The following is a 21,562-nucleotide window of genomic DNA, read 5'->3' on the forward strand; positions in this document are numbered from 1 at the left end:
TGGGGTTACTACTTGGTTTCCTATTTCTTTTCCAGCCTTAAGCTTTTATACTTTTCTGAGTTTCTCACCAATATGTTCCACTGAGCACCCTCAGTTGCTGCTGTAACACCAATCACAGGAGATTAGATAGACAGATAGATGATAGATAGATGATATAGATACAGTGGTACCTCGGGTTAAGAACTTAATTCGTTCCGGAGGTCCGTTCTTAACCTGAAACTGTTCTTAACCTGAAGCACCACTTTAGCTAATGGGGCCTCCTGCTGTTGCCGTGCTGCTGGAGCACGATTTCTGTTCTCATCCTGAAGCAAAGTTCTTAACCCGAGGTACTATTTCTGGGTTAGCAGAGTCTGCAACCTGAAGCGTCTGTAACCTGAAGTACCACTGTATAAGAATAGATATAGATATTATTCAATATAAACCCCACTCTGCAGACAATCCTTTCCATCAACAGGATCATGAAGGAGCAGATCTACAATATTGGTACCATGAATGTCAAGTAGCAAGAACTCTGTATCATCAATGCTAAAAATAACTGAAATAGAGGGAGGGTTGGGAAACACTGCTACCTGAAACCCAGTCAGTGTCAACAATACTGAGCTAGAGGAACCAATGGGCTCATCTGGTATAAGAAATACCCAATGCCCAAGGGATATTTTCCCCCTACAGGCGACTGTGCAGTGTCACATTTGTGAGAGAACATTGCCTAGTGTTTCCTGTACTCTTCCATCACAGCCAGATTAATTATTCCATATGCCACGTCCACAATGCTTGTCAACCTAATTTACGAATGTAATAATACAGATCATTTATAAACTAGAGGTATGAAGATCACAAGGAAGTCAAAGTCTATTTAACTATAGATAGCATTTGGTGGGGGGTGGGGGATGGGGAATTGCATTATGGAGGTAGAACCCACTGAGGTTGCCCCTTCATTCATTCCCACACGCGATTCTGCCCTCTGCCATTCAGTCACCATGCAACCACACTTGCCCCTTCTTATTGCTTTCATTATAATCAGCAAATGGCAACACAGGTGCCTCTGTAGAACAGGAACCTGAAAGTTAAGCTGTGAACAGACCATTTAAAATAAAAATAAAAATACTGTTCTATCTTCCAAGGGCAACTGAGGATATGAGAAGGGAACGATTAGGGGGCATCCACTCCCTGTCGTACAATGCACCACACTGCAGAAAGAAGAGTTTGCTGTGATACAACCCTCTAACATTATCATAATCACTGCAAAGCCAGCCTTTGTACTGAGCATGTTTACTGGTGGCAATGAATTTCACAACCCTCTCCAATATTTTGCATCCTGGATAAGTGGTGAGGATTTGTCAATCACGATACCATTTCTTATTGTGCTCGTAATTTTTCTCTGTGCCTTTTGCATTCCTGTGAAGGAAAACACACACACACCTCAAAAGCCCTTCCTAACTTCTTAGTAGCTGCTGCCATCATAAATGGACTGGCATTTTCTGTATCATATATATCAGCAACACAACACAAATCCAAATGGGTTCTATGAGTCAGCTCTGTGCCTTTGCAGAGTAAGAAGCAAACAGATCTAGCCCTCAGCAGCAGGAGGAGAGAGGATTCAAGCACTAGTTTTGCAAATCATAATTGGGCTTACAGGGCAGGCATTATTAGCAGCTCTTGTGTCAGACCAAATAATGTAAAATAAAAATAAACCATGAAAAAGGGAGAATCGGCCAAAGTAGCAGAAGTATTGCAAAGACCAGCACCACTTAACAACTGCCCACCATCTTGGCTCAATCATTCCACCATGTATGACATCTCCCCCCTTTACAATGACCTTAGCAGAAACTACTGCATGAACATTGCATTTTATTTTTAGGTGCAAGCACTCAGAAAATCCCAGGTGTGTGGCTGAATGGCCAAAGGGCAGCCTCACCTTCAATACCCTTTTATGGAAGGGCTGGGGAGAGAAGCAGGCTCTGGGGAAAGGGGCCAGCATGGATAGTAGTACTCATTTAGGTTATTAGAATAGTTCTATTAAGGACACACACACACACACACACACACACACACACACACACAAATACATTTTCCTTTCTTATTTGTGAATCCCCCCCCTTTTAAAAAAAGTCAGATTTAGTGCCCTTCCTTTGAGCTTTTAATACCCAAATAATTTCCCTTCCACCTGCAATTTGAAAAGTACAGCCTTGTTCCCATGCCAGAGATTTCTCGGTGCCTGACAGCTTCTGCATTTCCATACCTTGCTGGTAAGCATAAATGCTGCATACTAAACTCTTACAGCCAGTGGCAGTGATTCTTACAGAAAGGAGCAACACATTACTACGACTGCTAAGATAAAACTTACAAGACAATGCAAGACAATTTTTTTTTAAAGAAGCCACAAGCAAACAAAGTCACATTGCAATTATAAAATAAAATAAAATAAAATATTTGATTTAACCAGAATAAAAGGATTAGAAGGAGTGGATTAAAATAGGAAATTAAATGTATTACCATTGGGGAAACTCCTGCTCATTTAGATTCTCCAGCCAATGCATAGAGTCACCCAGAGATTGCAGCTTTTCCTTTTAACTTCATTCCCCAACTGTGTAAGGAATTGGTTAAAAATGACGTCACTGCTGATCTACTCACTCCCTTTCCTAGTCCTCACCCCCATTCACTTGCCAAAAGAGCTGAAGCTGCTACACTTATCATCCCGAGTTGGCCAATGAAACACGACTATCCAAGTTCCTGGTTCTGCATGGGGCCATGTCAGTGCAGTACTGCAAGTGCATCTCTCTTAAGTCTCCTGCAGCATCATTTTGCTAAAATGCACCGTCAAGAGGCCCCAGAAACATCCAGAGATCTCTGAAGAAATCCTATTTGTCCCAGTCTTAGGATGCATAAAACACAGATTATGCCACACCAAATTCATCATTAAAAAGCAGTGAGAGAAAATCGCCTTGCCTGGATTCTGCCTGTGTGTGTTTATTTAACACACTTTTATTTCCTCTCTCTCTCTCTCTCTCTCTCTCTCTCTCTCTCTCTCTTTCTCTCTCTCTGTTATAGCTTTCTTGTATCAGAACTGCAACATATCTTCTTTTTTATCCTCCTCCCCTCTGGATATTACATCACCAATACATGATTCCAACTCTTACTATGGAACTGGGAAAAATAATAATTCTGAATGGGAGCTACCCGCGGTGAGCTCATCTATTGAATTCAAGTGATGCCAAAGTCTGAATCCCGGCAGTTTTACACAAAGACTCTGGCCTGACATAGCACTGCTTGGATTTTTATAACCTTGCATTTGCTGAAAAGCGAAATGTCTCATTGTTATGCTATTGAAACCAGATTAGTTTGCTTGCCACCACAAGCTGTGCAAAGAAGCACTGGCTGCAAGCAATGCATGGCTCCATCCAGAACATTCCTCTGGAGAATGCATAGGGTATTCAGCATTCTGGGGCTGCATTTAGCATTCCCTGCCTATCTTATCTGCCGAGAAGATGTTGCAGTAAAATCCTCTGACCGGCAAAGCTACAAGAGAGAGAGGGAAAAGCCGGCTTGCGAGCACACTGCAGAAATACTTGGAAGCATCTCTCTACCCCCCGCCCTGCTGCTCTCCTAAGCCTTCATTCATTCTCTTAAGCATCACTAAAGGGGACTTTGAGAGAGAGAGAGAGAGAGAGAGAGAGAGAGAGGACCCCGATTCCATTGCTGACACTCACTGCAGAGAAGCTGACTGCATGGCACCCTCTCTACAGCCACAAAACCAGCAGCAAAGCAGGCCGGCTATAATATAATGCAAGGCCTGCTGCATAGCTAGCTGGGCCGCTGGTTGCTATGGGCACCCATTCCACGCCCCTCCACCTCCCCAATCCATACCTGTGCATCTTCTCCTTGTGTACTGCTGCAGCTTGCATTGGGATTTGCCCATCCACGATGTGGCCAGGCACTACCCATCCCTGATAAGTCTCAATGGCCTAATGGAGGGCAGGTGCTTGATACTGCATCCTCTCTCTCTCCCTCCCTCCCTCCCTCCCAGCAGCAGCAGCAGCAGCACAGTCAGAGTCAGTCAGAAGCAGCAGCAGCAGCAGCTGTATCACTGGCAGCAAAGGGGAATCACTATATGTGTATGGGTAGCCTCAGCCTATGCAGATCTCTCGGATATATATATATATATATAGAGAGAGAGAGAGAGAGAGAGAGAGAGAGAGTGCACCCTATTCCTTTATAGCACAACTTACTGACATGGATTTGTTATGTGTACATTACTACCAGAAAACATGCATCACATTGGGTACATGTTGGGAAATTTATTTTGGGAGTTCAGATTACTGGACCCATCAGGGGCCATTTATTTATTTATTTATTTATTTATTTAGTAAGTAAGTAAGTAAGTAAGTACAGTGGTGCCTCGCAAGACGAAAAGAATCCGTTCCGCGATTCTCTTCGTCTAGCGGTTTTTTCGTCTTGCGAAGCAAGCCCATTGACAGCTTAGCGGCTTAGCGCTATTAGTGGCTTAGCAGCTTTTAGCGGCTTTTAGCGGCTTATCAGCTTAGCGGATAAGCGGCTTAGCGGCTTAGAAAAAGGGGGGGAGGGGAAAAAACCCGCAGGAACTCGCAAGACATTTTCGTCTTGCGAAGCAAGCCCATAGAAAATTCGTTTTGCGAAGCACCTCCAAAATGGAAAACCCTTTCGTCTAGCGGGTTTTTCGTCTTGCGAGGCATTCGTCTTGCAGGGCACCACTGTACACAGCGCTGTACCCAAAGATCACAGGGCGGTTCACAACAATGAATCTAATGGATATGCTGGAAGAAATCCTCATGCCTTTAGCATGCCAGCCTACGTGCTGGCATTCCATTCTAACTTGAAGGCCTGTTCTCTGCAAATTGAGACAGAGTTGTTCCACTCTAAATCTGGGTGAGGGGTGGAGAGGAACCCGTCTCACTGCTTTGGCATGCTGCTCAGGGTTATCTTTTTCTCTCTTTTCTACATTAAGGGCTATTGAGCCTTCAAAGCAGGCATTTCACAACTCTTTCGTCACTTGGGGACAATGGATGAAGGAACCTGTGAAGTGCAAAAACTGTATGATAATCTTAAATAAAAACCCAGCTACCATCTCTTTCTGAATATTCTCCCCATATTCTGTCATAGTGAGGCATTTGGGATGAACACATTTGGGCTGAGAGGGGAAAGGAAGCACACAGAGTCCCTACCCCTCCATATGTCTGAGGGCATTGGCTCTACTTGAAGCCAGCTTGCATGGAACATAGGCTTAGAACCCTCATCTTGATCTGTAACCCCAATAAGACAGGGTTCCCAATCACAGAGATTGTTCAAAACACTTTTGGGTATTCCCTTCAGACCCTCGCTCTCAATGGAGGAAGGTCTGAAATGGAGCCAACATGCCTTGGGATGTTGGGGGCAGGGCTTGTGTGTGTGTGTGTGTGTGTGTGTGTGTGTGTTCCTACCCCCTTCCCACATTTAATCATATGCATTCACCTTAATAGGCTCAGAAGGTGGTCATGAACGGTCTAATTGCTGGATGGAAACTATAAGGCACAAAAGGGCTGAAAATCACCTTTCCTTGAAGGGGAGGGAAGGTCAATTTGGCTGAGGGGAAAAAACCCCTCACAGAACTTCCCAGAACATACGAGAAGCCATCTACAGTCCACTGGTAGTCAAAAACTGCTGAGTGACCACATGGAATCTGTTCACTTAGGCCAATATTGGTTACTTATGCGGATATGTCTGAAAATTTCCGCCAGGTCAGAATTTGTTGCACACACCCCTCATTCATCTCATTGAGCAAGTTCCTGGAACGGAATGTAGATTTTTGGTTTTGTCTGCAGATCTATGAACCGGGGGGGGGGGGGCCTGGTTTGTTCACTGCACTTAAGGTAATCCAAAAGCTTGCTATCTCTCCCTTGCCTTGTTTTAACATTCTAACGCTTCTTAGAACAGCTTTGAAAGTGCAGCACCTCTGCTGTCCTAGGTAAACCACTTTTTTCAAAAACAGTTCAGGAAGTGACTGTACATCATTTCCTGTATATCTGCACATGCAACAGACAGAGTCCCCCACCCCCTATCTGAACACCATGGGTGCAGGCATCTTTTTGTACATACAATGACCCTTCATACATACAGTTTTGGTGGTGTGTGTGTGTGTGTGACTGTTTCTCTGCACAGATTTTTAAAGAATTTCCCAAAAAGTATCCTAAAAAAATATGCATAGAAATGGGCCACAATATAAGCTTTCAAGATGTCCACATATGGAAACAGGATGAGATGAGCTAGGCTACATTTGTCCACCCCTACAGATTATGTTCCACACACTACCCTTGACCTCTACTATGGGGCAACGTATTTTCTTCAGAAGAATTTATTTTATTTTGGTCAACACCCCCTGAAGACACCCTCCTTGTGATACTCATAACCCCCTGAGTTTGTTGGTCCAATTGGTCACTGCCTTCTGCACACTTCAACATAGTAAGTACAACGTGAGCAAAGTGTGAAAGGAGAAGACAATGACAGTGAAGAGGAAGGCAACAATATTGTTTCCTCGTGGCACTGCCAAGGTAGTGCAATCATTATGGAGTTTGTTTTTTATTTAGGGCATTCCTGTGTAGGAGGCAACACACTCAGGAAAAAGGAGCTACCATCTCACAGACACACACAGTGACATAATTACTGCAGCCCTAAAACCTTTACACTGCTTCCTTGTAAAACATCGATTGATTTTTAACATCTTTTCTTTAGCTTTTATGGCCCTTAAGAGACTAGCCCAACATCCCTGTGAAACATCTTTCACCCTAAGCCTTTAGTCAATGTTTTGAAAAGATTGGTCTCATCCTTGTCTTGCCATTCTAACTTCAACCTTGAAAGAGGAGGAAGAAAGTGTTCATTCATCACCAGTCCATCAGTACCATATATTTAAGGCACATTTATGGAAGAAACCTGGGAACTGTAGGTTACCTCTCACAAAGCTACAGTTCCCAGCACCATCAATAAACTAGGTTTATTTTGGCACAACTAATGCCACTATTAAAAATGAGTGCAAAACCCAGCTAGACAGAATAATCACACAACGATATCAGCCACACAATATGAGACTCTTCTGCTACCACCAAGATTGGCTCATGCTGTATTTAACTCTAGGGTGTTTCTACTGCAGTTTTCAACTGCAGTAGAAACTGCCTGAGGGCACAAACAAGTGAATATCTCCAACTTTAATGTGGATTGTGTCACTGGGAGAGGACATAAAGGTCTTGCACTTTTTGATTAGGTAATTCTAGTGTGCTGGTGACCTTGGAGAGGGTTTGCTGTCAGTATCTATAGTGGCTTCCCTTTCACTGCGTAACTCTGCATCTGAACCTTCAGGAGTTCAGCATGCAGATTAGCTGGGGGTTAAAGGGTGCCTAGCTGCACACTCACTCTCAGAGAAGAAGTAAAATATGAACTGTGAGTGATGCAAAAAGCAAAGGGTTTCAGAAATGAAATTACAAGGGTAAGAAAACACAGAGAAAACGCATATGAACAAAATGTGATGGGTGGTAAATGGAAAGGGGATAACAAGCAGACCAAGGAAGTTAAAAGACAGAAACAAGAGGAAAGTTCATCTGAACATTTCTGAGCACAATTCAAAGAGTTGGTGCTGAACTTTAAAGCCCTAAATAGCCTCGCACCTGTATACCTGAAGGAGCATCTCCACCCCCATCATTCAGCCCGGACACTGAGGTCCTCCTCCAAGCGTCTTCTGGTGGTTCTCTCACTGCAAGAAGTGAAGTTATGGGGAACCAGGCAGAGGGCCTTCTCAGTAGTGGCACCCGCCCTGTGGAATGCCCTCCCATCCAATGTCAAGGAGATAAATAGCTATATCATTTTCAGAAGACATCTGAAGGCAGCCTTATATAGGGAAGTTTTAAATGTTTGATGTCTTATTATGCTTTTTTGTATCTGTCGGAAGCAGAGTGGATGAGGCAACCCAGTCAGATGGGCAGGGTACTACAACTACTACTACTACTAAGGAAAAGCAGGTATGCTGCTCACATAGGATCAAAGGTACAACCAGCTGCTTAATGCCCTCCTCACCCATTACTTTCTGCCTCTGTCAGCTGCATAGCCAGTGGAGGCTAGTCCGTTAGGACAAATGAGGCACTGCTCCACCAACCTCAGTGTTGATTCTTGTGAACCCACCTGGCTTCTTATTCACAACCAGTCCAAAGGGTGGCTCTGACAATCGGCTTCCTCCTCCTTAGTCTCAGTGTTGCCCTCATAGAACTCAGCAGGGTTGGCTAATCTGTCATTGGCTCTACCGCCACCTACCATTGGCCTCCTCACCTTCTGCCCTACCAGACGCAATGGGCAACAGCCACCATTGGGTCCAGCCTGTGACATCTACCAACTCTCCTGCTTTGATTTGCATTCCTGTTATAGACCGAAAAGTATCACAATTGCTCCTGCATTGTATGTTGAAGATCCCAGGATCAATTCTGATGGGAAGTTTTGCTTCTGCACATGACTCTGGCAAACTGCTCTAAGCTGAAGCGTTCCTTCCTCACCCACCCTAGAATGTTTAGTTCACATTGAGTTCATGAAACATCGTACCCTGACCTGTTCTCAATGCATGGTTAACCACATCTACGGAATGCGATAGTTATGTTCTTTTAAGTCTTGTTATATCAATCATTAGTAATAGTTTAATAAGGAGGTTTTCATACCTGTCTAATTCTGTGTTCCCTTTCCCAACCTTTAATCTATTGATGATTAATGCCTATATGCAACCCTTGCATTGTATTTGTGTTAACCAATCAGCAACAAGCACATATGTGGCAATGCTGTAATATTCAATAAAAGGGACTCCCCGAGACATGCTCGAGAGATGCCTCCCATATGACACTTGTCATTCGTCTGTCGTTTATTTCAACCCAACAAATTCAGCTGGGACAACCATCAGGGTCTTTGAGCAAATAAGAGAATTACACAGATGTACAGTGGTACCTCAGGTTAAGTACTTAATTCGTTCTGGAGGTCCATTCTTAACTTGAAACTGCTCTTAACCTGAAGCACCATTTTAGTTAATGGGGCCTCCCGCTGCTGCTGCCGCGCTGCCGGAGCACGATTTCTGTTCTCATCCTGAAGCAAAGTTCTTAACCCGAGGTACTATTTCTGGGTTAGCGGAGTCTGTAACCTGAAGCGTATGTAACCTGAAGCGTATGTAACCCGAGGTACCACTGTAACTGGCTCCTTGATTTAAAGATAAAAATAATAAATTATACAGTGTCAAAATTGTATGTGATTATGTTTCTGTTTCTGTTTCTATTTATGTATTAGTCAAAGCTGTCAATAAAAAGGAAGCATTAAAAAAAAATATCATCATGTCACATTGGAGCTTTTAAACTTCTCTCTACTTTAATCAGGAATCCCTGAGCTGTGTGCTATGAGAAGTATTGAAATAAGCCTTGCAAAAATAAGCCTCTGTCTATCCAGCATCTGCCAGTGATTCATCCATCAGTTTATGCCCCTCAGGTTGGGAAGACAGCATTGATCCTTCTGTCTGCCCATATATGGGCAGTGACATCATCTCAAGGGAGAGATTAAGGATTCCACAGGGATTCCACAAGGAAATCCCAGAAGTACCACTCTTGCCCAGAAAGCACTGCCCTACCCATCTCTGAGCTCTGATTGACATTTTAGGGAAAGCAGTGGGAGGGGCCTGAGGACGCAGTCTTAACTAGATTACTTGGTAGTTGCAGAGATGTTGCCTGTTCCTTTGTTCCTGGAGCTGAGTAATAAAATAAAATAAAAACTGTGCATGTATATTTTTTTAGTATATGATTTGAATGTGCCTTCCCATGTTAACCCTGTGCCCCAGATACATTTTTTTTTTTTAAAAAAAATGCTGCTCTAGAAAGACTCGTTGGTGATATAAATGCAGGCCTGGAGTTTGTAGATTTTGAAGGTTTCCCCAAAGAATTTTCAAAGAACAAGTATAAGGCAGAAACTCGGTTAATACTGGCTTAATTATATATCCAGAATTCTGAAAACAACACAGCTGTGAAAAGAAACAACCTTCTTGTTTCTTTTTGTTAAATAGCTGGTTGTTTATTTCAGGCCATACCCACTACTACAGTATACAATTTGCTAATTACCTCTCTCGTTACAAAGACAGTCTCTGTTTATAGTGAAGTTGTTCTAGTTGGTATAAATCCCCCCCCCCATCCTAAATTCCTTTGGGCTCTTTATAATCTATTCACTGGTTTGAAGGGGCTCCCCCTCTGTGTGTTAGTTTCAAATAATCTCCTATTCATAGACTTCTAAAAATAGATGGATTTTATTTACATTTTAAAATGGTGCTTATATTTTATACAGCACATTCATTCCCTGAATGTTCATGTACACTCTCACAGTACTTCAGGTGTGGGGAACCTGCAGTCCTCCAGGTGTGGCTGCACTCCCATCATCCACAGCCACCATGGCCAATAGGCATATAGTCTTTCATCCCCCTACCGCTGAAAGACTACCTGATCCCTTACACCCCTGGCTAGACTCTGAGATCATGGGAGGAGATGCTCTTCTCACAGGGCCACAGTCCTCAGGGAGATGGTGCATGGCCACTTGCAAGAGGATGTTCTCTCTCTGCTGTGGCATCCTGACTCTAAAATTCCCTCCCCTCTCATATGCGAGCAGCTCCAGCACTGATGAAGTTTCAACACCTGTTAAAATCATGGTGGTTCCTCTAAGTATATGACTAGAGTGGCATCCCTCGCCTAGCTGATGTAGTTACGTTCTTAGCATACTGCACATTCTTACTTTTAAGCAGTTTTTAAATGAACTATTGCTTTTTTGTACATTAATGTTCCAGCAAAGAGAACAACAAAGAGCTGTTATTAAACCACTATACAGTGGTACCTCGGGTTAAGTACTTAATTCGTTCTGGAGGTCCGTTCTTAACCTGAAACTGTTCTTCACCTGAAGCACCACTTTAGCTAATGGGGCCTCCTGCTGCTGCCACGCCGCCGGAGCACGATTTCTGTTCTCATCCTGAAGCAAAGTTCTTAACCCGAGGTAATATTTCTGGGTTAGCGGAGTCTGTAACCTGAAGCGTATGTAACCCGAGTTACCACTGTATATAAAAGAACTCTTAACAGTGATTCTGTAAAGCAGTGGAGCTGTGAGGGTCTGGCTCAGAAACAATGGTTTGCTTAAGGCCAATGACCACCTATGAGCCAACTCACCAGAGTCGTATGCCCCAGCAAGATCTTCCGGCAAGAAGGATGCACAGCAGCACACATCTGGCCCCTTGAGCTCTCATTTGTGCCTCAGGTCTTTTCTGAGTGGGAGAAATGTGGGGGTTGTCTGTTATTTGTACAGACCAGTTAAGAAACTGCAAATGAAAATCTGTTTTGTACAGGCTTCCAGAACCTGGTGCACGACAGACATCACTGGACTCCCATCATCCTGGACCACTGACTACGCTTGGGTATATGGAAACTGCAGCCTAAAAACTTCTGGAGGGCTAGATGTCTACCTGTTTGACTTTCTGTCCTATGCCCTAGCCACAGGGAAGGTGTCACAGCGGAGGGGAAGAGCACATGCTCTGCATGTGCAAGTTCTGAAATTCAGTCTCTGGCATAGCCAGATGAAGAAGGGGAAGATTCTTGTAGGAGACCCTGGAGAGATGCTGCTTGTCAACGTCTACAGAACTGAGCCTTATAGACCAATGATCTGACTCGGTATAATAGGGCTGCCTTTGCTCCTAATGAAGGAAAGTCCTGCCCCCCCCTCTGCATAAACCTTCTGCATTTGCCAGTGATGGAAAGAGGATGGGATGGATGGGGTGGTTGGCAGCAAGCACAGACAGAAGCTGGCTAGTAAGCCAAGGACCCCTGATGAGGGACACCCCACTTCGCAGCCCGTTTATGCTGCATCAGCTGCATACATCCCTGAAGGCTCCCACGTCACATGACTTTTTTGGTAGACATAACGCAGCTTGCACGAATGGATTTATGAAATGAAAATGTACGAACAGAAGCATCATGTAACAGTGCACATGAATGGGCGACACATTCAAGCAACTCCCTAATGGTCGACTCACAAACTGCAAAAATCCAGACCTTGTCTACTGGTCTTTGGGGGCGTAGGAATCAAATATGAATCAAAAGCACCAACATTACATGAATACATAAGCTGATAAATGTTATGTTAATGGGAGTTCTTTCCCCATGCTTCCCTATGTATTATATCATAGAATCATAGAATCATAGAGTTGGAAGAGACCACAAGGGCCATCGAGTCCAACCCCCTGCCAAGCAGGAAACACCATCAGAGCACTCCTGACATATGGTTGTCAAGCCTCTGCTTAAAGACCTCCAAAGAAGGAGACTCCACCACACTCCTTGGCAGCAAATTCCACTGTCGAACAGCTCTTACTGTCAGGAAGTTCTTCTTAATGTTTAGGTGGAATCTCCTTTCTTGTAGTTTGGAACCATTGCTCCGTGTCCACTTCTCTGGAGCAGCAGAAAACAACCTTTCTCCCTCCTCTATGTGACATCCTTTTATATATTTGAACATGGCTATCATATCACCCCTTAACCTCCTCTTCTCCAGGCTAAACATGCCCAGCTCCCTTAGCCGTTCCTCATAAGGCATCGTTTCTGTCTATGTTCTGTATATCGTATATGTTAGCTTCAGGTTTGTGGTCAGGTCTGGTGCTGAACTAACTACCGTAACACCATCAAATAAATATGACTGATTCTGAGTGATGAGTGTCAGCAGCTATATATCCAAAATAGGAGACTAACAACACCTTATAATTAAAAAAAGAAGTACTGATCACCCACTTCTGTTCTCTTTTGGATCCTTCTGTATCTTGGATGTGATAGCATGGATATTTCTTGTTAACTGAATACAGCACATCCAGGTCTTACCAAACGTATGGGGGTAGAAATGTGGAAATGTATTTATTATATTTATTTTTATGGAACTGTTGCTCCAACTTATCACTCTGACAACAGTGCTCAAGGTGGTTTGCAATATTTTAAATTTATAAGGACAGCAGAGGAGGATCACAAAGCAAACGCAGGAGGGAGACTAAAAGAGAAATCAATCAGAAGGCAAAGCAAATATTTGCCTAAGCAGAAGCCCTCACCTAGAATCATAGAATTGCAGAGTGGGAAGGGGCCATTAGGATCATCTAGTCCAACCCCCTGCAATGCCGGAATCCTCATAGTTGAAGACTGAGTTTCTGAAGCAGGATTTTCACAATTTGGGTACCACCACAGAGAAGGCTCTTTCTCTTATTGGCACAACCAGCACTGAAGCTAGTGCTGAGACAACACACAACAGCCTCTGCAGCTTAACCCTGGCATCACAAAGACTTCATTCATTCATTCAACTTATATCCCTCTCCCTTCCTCCCAAAGGAGTCCAAGGTGGCAAACAACAAGAGATAAAACAATTAACCCATCTTAAAAAGACATCTTTATAACAATTCCAATACAAATGCAGATGCATTTTTGCAAGCAAACTCAACCTCCTGTCAGTTTCTACCCAAAGTATTCTCCGCCACACAGTTCTAATATTATCTCAAAAAAACCCTGCAAGTCGCATGTTCTAGACTGCTATATTCTGAGCTGCTAAAATAAACAGCAGCTGCAGTGCTCTCAGTTTAACACATTCCTTAAAACAGGGTAAGACACACACACAGAGGGCACTTCCAGACTGTCACTATTTTTTGGCTGGGATTCAATCACATACTAGGAAATCCAGGCTGCACAATTCTAATAGAACTTTGGGGGAAGCAGGTTTGTTGCTCAAGGTCTCCTGATCTGAGTTTTTGCCATCAAGAAAGTGACAGGAAAATGCATTGGAATGTGTGGAATAATACTTGCTTTGAGTCAATATCATCTAACCTCCCCACAAACAAATCAGAATGAATGCTCATTCAGGAGCAAATGCCTCTGTGCAAATTAATCAGGATGCTCAACTAACAGGTCACCTGGAAGCACCCAAAATACAGAGTAGACCTAAGAATAATCTGTTCTATTCCAGTCCCCTCAGCAAAAAAATACTAAGCTGAGCACAGTAATTTCATATACAAAAACAGACTTTTATCATGCCCTCTTCCCCTTCCCCCTTTAAAGAAATGTCAGACTTATTAGCAACTGAATGCTGTGCATACTGCTTACTGTAGAAAAGTGTAGATCTTGTGTCTACATTTAAACACATTCCAAGTGTCCCCATTAGGCCTCCAAGACTGGCTTGTTTTCTGAGAAAGCTTGAGTAAGCTTTCTAAGGGGTCAGCAGAGTTCTAATGTATGCACTCTCTCATATCAATTTGTGGTCCTTTGATTAAAGAGCTGGATCACATTTTTGACTGGAAGAGCAGTCCTTTCCACTTTTTGAGTATGGCCAGAAAACCAGGACTGAAAGATACAATCGTTTTTTCCAAAGCAGACAAAAAGGGCAGGTAGGCTGGTGAGTTAGAAAAAAAACCAGCAGTTGTCCTTCTTTGTCAGGATGAACTATTTTGCATTGTTCTCAATTGTTCCTAATTAACAGTATTAAATGGGACGCAGGTGGCGCTGTGGGTTAAAGCCTCAGCGCCTAGGACTTGCCGATCGAAAGGTCGGCGGTTCGAATCCCTGCGGCGGGGTGCGCTCCCGCTGCTCGGTCCCAGCGCCTGCCAACCTAGCAGTTCGAAAGCACCTCCGGGTGCAAGTAGATAAATAGGGACCGCTTACCAGCGGGAAGGTAAACGGCGTTTCCGTGTGCGGCTCTGGCTCGCCAGAGCAGCGATGTCACGCTGGCCACGTGACCCGGAAGTGTCTCCGGACAGCGCTGGCCCCTGGCCTCTTAAGTGAGATGGGCGCACAACCCCAGAGTCTGTCAAGACTGGCCCGTACGGGCAGGGGTACCTTTACCTTTACCTTTTAACAGTATTACAGACTGCTGTTTTTTGATACCACCACTCCACCTTTTATGCAGAACTTGCTTTTCAGCCACTAGATGGCAATAGATAGGCAGTTTGCATCTCTGAAAGCAGTAAATGTCGATGATGTGACAGAGAGCAATTGATTCACATAGAATAGATACATACATGAAGATATTGCTCCAAGTCAGCACTTTACTGCTCACTGATTTTTTAAATAAAAAACACACACACTATCAGTGCCATCTCTCAAATTGTCAACACATTATTTCCTTTTGTTTGACTTTTCTGCCCCTCCACCTCAAAGGCTTGAATAAGTAAGGATGTTATTGTCACATGCACATGCTTATCCATTAAATAAAAATCAAATCAGGAAAGCTCTTATCTGGAGGCAGCCATTCCAGCACTGGGAGAGCAGAGAAGCAGAGCTTACTCCATGGGCTCTGCTGCTGCGACAGGCCAGCTCCATCAGGCCTCTTCTCCCTCAACTGGGAGCAGCCATTTCGTCAGCTATCCCAGCTGCTCAATGTAGGAACAACTGCCTAGAAATCTGAGTTCTGAGTTTTTATTTTCCTCTTGCCTCCTGGTCCCTCTCCCCTTGAGTGTTGGTATTTTCACAGTGCTATTTTTCATGGAACTCACCATGAACACCTCCCTTGTTCTATTATAATGGGAATGGCACTCACCTGAGAGGTGCCGGAACTGAGTTCCGGTAAGTTCCAGCTGAAGAAAAGAAAGCCCTGTATTCTGATCTACTTATTTATTAGAATGTAAGCCTACAGGTAGGGAGTGTCTTAGTTTTGATTTCATGTATGCCACAGTGGGAGCCTTTTTGGCTGAACAGTGGCGTACAAATGCTCTAAATAAATAAATAAAATAATAAGAAATGGCATTCTAAAAATGTTGTAGATTTTCTATCAGGAAAGAAGAACCCTCTCGCCTGATCTTCTGCAGCTAATGGGAAATCCAACTCCATTCTTTCACTTAACCCAGAGTGGATCTACACACAAGAAAAACCCACTATAAATAAGTCATGAATTAAATTGTTATAACAAAAAAAAGGGGGGACCCAATGTAAAATCACATAGAAAAGTTTTGTGCTCTACAGCACCATCTGGTGTTCCATGCTTATAACACATTTAAAATTCTGTTTGCTGAGTCCCCAGTGTGGTGTAGAAACTAAGAACATACCTGTGAAGGGGAAAAAAAAGAGAAACCAGCTATATAGTTTGGATTGTCAATAAGATTGCAGAATTCAGTAACAATATTTTGTTGCTTTTGGCTGCCCTGCAGGAAGGAGAATTTTGAGAGCTTCTCCTTCTCCCACCACAGGTCTTCTACTCTTTTATTCCATGCACACAAATTTTCCTTTCCTTAAGATCTGATGACTTTAATTCCCAATTTATTCTCACAAATCTCAGACTATTCAGTCAAAAAGGAAAGCGCAGACCAGGGGTGTTGGTTGCGCATCAAATAGCCACCCAAGTAAATAAGAGCTAGAATGCAACATGCAAATCAGGAAAGGGATTCAGGTCTCTGCCTCTCTCATAAGATCCCTTAGCTTGTTCAACTATTTCCTGCTCTCAGGCAGGAAATGCAGGACTGAGGGCAAAACATACAGCAAGAACAAAAACAAATGAAACACCCCTCCAGCTCATTTCTGTATTAAAAGGCTTTTAACATGAAAGCCCATTTCAGCTGAGTTTATCCAGGTGTAGGTTCCCAGGCGCATTCTTAGTTCAGAATTAATTACCCACCTCTAAATTACCAGAGAGGCTATCAGGGGGGTGGCAATTGGAGTTAATAGCTAGAGGCCATCCTCAGCTAGTTTTAGACAGAGGGCAGGGTGCTTGCAAGAAGGGTAATTTTCTGTGCGCTGAAAATGTAAATCACAATTTCCTGTTGGCCAGCCATGGATTCCATCAAGCAAGGAGAGAAATGTTTCCATGAAGGCCCCTGGCCACTCGCCCTACCCCAAGGCATTTGTTTCCTTCTTCTGACCAGTGTTTGACAAGTTTGGTCTTCAGAGTCACAGAGAAATTACTTCTTGAAAACAAGATCATGGCCTCCCCATGCCCCATCTTACAAGCTCCCAGCATCTCAGCGAAGGGATGTGCTGGAAACTGACCAAGCAACAAGCCAAACTTAAATAACCACAACAACCAAAACCATCATTAATCAAAACCCACTGGGACTTGTTTCAGAAAGGAAAACATTTGTTTCGTTGTCTATGAATTCCCACTAGCCAAAATAATAACAAGAGGTTTTCAGCAATCAGCTTTTATTTCCCCAACACTCTTTAGGATGGATCCAAATGTTTCATGCCTCTGAGGGGAGTCTTCCTCTAGCGGAGCAGTGAGTAACCTTTTTCTGAGAAAAGGTCATTGATTGAGGGTTAAAGTCAGTCAGGGCTGCAGCTGATCATGGGCAGAAACAGATCAGGTGGTGGGTGGAGCCACAGCCAAAAGTAGGTGGAGTTTTCAGCATCACATGACTGAATAGCCCTTTCTCTCTTGTCTATGTCACCCCATCCCTTCTCTACCTCTCCTCACCACATACAATAACAAAGCAACAAACGAGGTGGTTGGTTGCCAGATGGGTGGTCAGGACATAGAGAGTGGAGTGGCAGCATCCAGAGAGCCACAGAAAAGGATTCAGCCTATGTGGCAACTCTGGCCAAAGGAGAGACTAACCTGTCCTAGGTAGCCTAGCCTTTGCCTTGCGCTATCCTCAATAGCAAGGTGGCTGGCTCAGAAAATGGTAGCAGAGAACCCATGTTCATACCTAACGTATTCTGCTAGGGACAGGGATAGGAGTAGCCCCATACTGAAGTGATCAGCTGTCTCCAGAAGTGACTCTGTGCTGCATTCCAAAGAGGATGTATCTGTGTTCTGTGATAAGTGACTTCCATACCACAACTGTGAGCTCTGGAGTCCGATCCAATGAGAAGCATAGCACCGGTCAGCACAGAACACAGAATGCATTTTCTCAGGATTTTAATAACAGGTTATCTCACCTGTGAACAATCCCCTCCCCTGCTCTAGGTCTGAAAAAGGAAAGTGAATATAGACAACACAGAGAAACCCTATTGACTTCCAATCCTTTTCCAAGGCCATCCCAATTTTGAAACGGAAATGGAAATGGAAGTGGCAAAACATTGTGACTGTCACACATGTTCTGTACAGAAGGCACAGCAACAGAAGTTTAATTGGGAATGGGTGGGAATCTCTTATGAGTATTCTCCTCCTTTGTAGAAGAACACTGTATGCAAACCACACATGAAATTATTGGGGGATTATAAAGGTTCTTTTTGCTTTCTGCATGTGTGTCAGAAAATGACTACTGTCCACCACCTGGTGCTATGAGGTCCTGTTTAGTGGGCCACCTATGGAAAAGTCCAGTTACAACACAGTAAAGCCAGAATTGTTCTTTTTAAGGAGCAAGAAAAAAAGTCATTAGTCCAATCTAATGTTGCACCTCTACCCAGCAATTAAGGAAATAATAAACATTCATTTGGTTTCTTGTTCTTGAAAGCAGAGCTTATGAATCAGAGTCTAGGACACTGAGCTGGCATCAAAAGTTGTTTAATGCTATTATTCAGATCATTCAACAGAATTCACAAAAGCATGCAGCTTGCTTTATGGTTGGCTGTCACGGGGACCAACACCTGAGATCTGAAGTACCAACTCTTCTAATCTAAGGTGTCATCAAAGTTCAGAGCACACATGTGAAAAGATAACCTATAACCAAGGCAGATGGGGTTTGGCCTGATACTACTTTTGACTGTATTTTTTCCCCCATAGGTTGGGTTCGGAAAAGGTCAACCTGACACGAGTTGTAACCCCACTCTAAAAATCCCTTATGGCTGCACACATTCAGCTCCAAGGTACCAGGCACACTGTTTTCATCAAAGGCTGCTAAACCAGGTCAGTTTCAGGTCAGCAAGAGTGCGCCCTGGTAGTGCAGGCAGCACTGTCCATGGAAAAACACTCTAAGCTTAAAATGGCATAAATTTAAGGTTGAGCATAATGGTTTGTATGTGACTATGACTACAATCCTATACACACTGACCTGGGAGTAAATTCCCACTGAATTTGACTTACTTCTGCTGAGACAGGCTTTGGATTGCACAGTAGATTGAATTTATTGTATTAAAAAAAAATCTCAAATCAATGAGACTATCAACATGTTTTAAAATTGAACATTTTCTGAATTAGACACAACAGATTACATCTCAAGGCGCAGGAGTTGTCTTGTATTTCCATAACCATGGAAGCAATTCCTGTGTTAATAAACAGGGGTGAGCTCAGAGGGTTGATTCATGCCATGGCTTAATTCCAAAGCTCACCCACGCATTCGCCATTACATCTGAACCACAACTATGGTTTGCCCTCCAAACCATGATTGTAAACCATGGATCAAACCTGGTTTGAATGGCAAGCAGGTTCAGATGTAATGGCCATCTATAGCCCTAAACATGTGTTCAATTTTGGGCTTAAATAGGCAAGGAAGGGTGACTTTTCAGAGGCATGGTAAACTCTGCCACCACACTCATTGGCACCTGCAGGTTGAAGGGCACCTTCAGCAGTGAGGTGCTTGTGGAGCCTCTCGTGTTTTGGAACCCTGGGAAATCAGGTTTCCAAACCAGAGGCTTCACTGCTTATCCTAACCTTCCTGCTGCAGATGGGAACACGCAGAAGGTAACAGGGATGGGGCTGGGGCTGGTTCGTTTGTTCCCTCTTTGGAATGCCACAATAGGTCTTATAGCTTGCATCCATTGTGACCAGAATATTGTAATGCAAGCCATTTTTCTTTTTAAAACCTCTAGCTATAGGGCTTGGTAGGTACAGCTCCTCTCCTTGTTGAGGCTAAGGACAAATTTTTACTTGTTGAATATTTCCCTTTGACAAAGTCATTACAGAGGCAGGAAAACATTCCAAGGCCACGCATTAGGAATTCTGCTCAAGGGGTCTGAGAAGGACAGAAACAAGCAAATAAGTTTTTGAACCTGCTGTACAGCCATACAACACAGATTGCATTTTAAAAAGGTGACTCATTTAGCAATATCTGGGGAATGGCTTTCTTGAGGTGAAGTGGAAGGGGGAGCCATTTCTTTTTAGTAGCGTTATCTCAAGCAATAATATAAATGCCACTTCTAATATCTCCTTAATTTCCCCCCTAAGTATCTATAAGCAAATCTAAATATCTATTAGATTTGTTTCTCTCATAGGGATGTTATTTTTAAAGTAGTAGATGAGTTAACAGTTGAGCTGTTTTATATAAACTTTTGTGAAATCCTTCAAATTAATTGAAGCAACTAGCCACTCTGTAAAATAATTTCAAAGGTGATGTGGGGCAGAGCATATTTTCAGTGGTACTCACCTTTTGGGACTCTCTGTCCAAGGAGAGTCACTAAGACACCTTCGTGCTTTAGCTTCACCCAAAAGTGAAGACTTTGGGGTTATTGTGTTTTTTAATCAGCAGAGCCTTTTCTAATTATTAATGCTGTTGTGGTTCTTTTGCCATATATTAAATGGATTTTATCTTTTAATGGAATGTTTTGTTAACTTTCTCATAGTGCTTTTTGAAATGCTCCGATTCTTTAAATTAAAAGTGACCAATGCTCAATAGATAAATGCATAATTATCATTTTTGTTCAAGAGTTTTGAATAGATTGCTGCATTAGTCAATCAATCAATCAATCAATCAATCAATCACTAATGACTTTCAGTTAAAACCAAGCTTGCCTTGAATGTACAAGTCAGCTACAGAGAAGCAACAGAGGTCCTCAGAATGTCTATATCATCTATCTATATCTATCTATCTGTCTGTCTGTCTATCATCTATCTATCATCTATCTATCTATAAAACTGGAGCATCAATTAAGTGAAAGTCACAACAGAAAATTACGTATATTTATTGCTGACTGGCTGAGAATATACACCAACTTGCAAAAAGCAAAGTCGAAAAATGTGTTAAACTTTTTAACCACATTTATGCCTGTTGCTGATATATAAGTTACACTTTCTTTGTGTAACCCAAGGAGGTTCACCTGGTACTCACCTTTTTGGCATTGGGTGACCACCTTTTTATTCTTCCAGGTATTATAATGTTACAACATCCTCATGCTTTTGGTCCTGCTGTATAAATGTTTTGCTGCTGGTGATTTTTGTTTGTTTGTTTTATATTGAGGTTAATTTTATTCTGCTTTAATCTTTATGGTTTTTTATTTATTTATTGCTAACGTCTGCTCTCAAGCAGCAAATACATTTTGTAAACAAACAAACTGCTAGAATACAACACACATTCCCACATCTTTACTTAGCAAATGAGTTTTGCATGGGGGAGTTTGCGGGGGTGGGGGTGGGGGTGGGGAGAGAGAGAGAAAGCGTGCTTTATTATCTCCCGGTTACACACAAACCCTGTCTACAAGGAAAAAGAGTATATTTATATATATAAATATATATACCTGCATTCTTCAGCAGACAGCAGCCCAGGGCCATTTTTGATCACTTTGTTGTGCTTCTTAAGAAAATCTCCCAATGCCCAACAGGCTTTGCCTCTCCTGCATACAGTACTGTTCTCTGAATCTCAGAGTCCCAGTGATATGTGCAAACTGACCTGCAGAAGTGAGGGGGAGACCAGAGG

General features: G+C 43.0%; 1 protein-coding gene across 4 annotated transcripts in view; it reads right to left on the minus strand.

Annotated features, from left to right (window-relative positions):
- Positions 1–21,562, minus strand: part of NHS (NHS actin remodeling regulator) — a 243,826-nt gene that overhangs the window by 45,144 nt on the left and 177,120 nt on the right. The window contains exon 1 of one of the 4 annotated variants that reach the window (XM_079972424.1): positions 21,384–21,541. The exons of 2 other annotated variants lie outside the window; for them this stretch is intronic. In XM_079972424.1, coding sequence (XP_079828550.1) covers positions 21,384–21,417 — 34 coding nt within the window. In that variant the 5' untranslated portion in view covers positions 21,418–21,541. Of the gene's footprint in view, positions 1–3,864; positions 3,967–21,383; positions 21,542–21,562 lie in introns of those variants that run through there. One more of the 4 variants, XM_079972423.1, reaches the window with a different exon arrangement.

This window comes from Podarcis cretensis (genome assembly GCF_951804945.1).
Source record: "Podarcis cretensis genome assembly, chromosome: 4".
In the NCBI taxonomy this organism is placed as follows: Eukaryota; Metazoa; Chordata; class Lepidosauria; order Squamata; family Lacertidae; genus Podarcis; species Podarcis cretensis.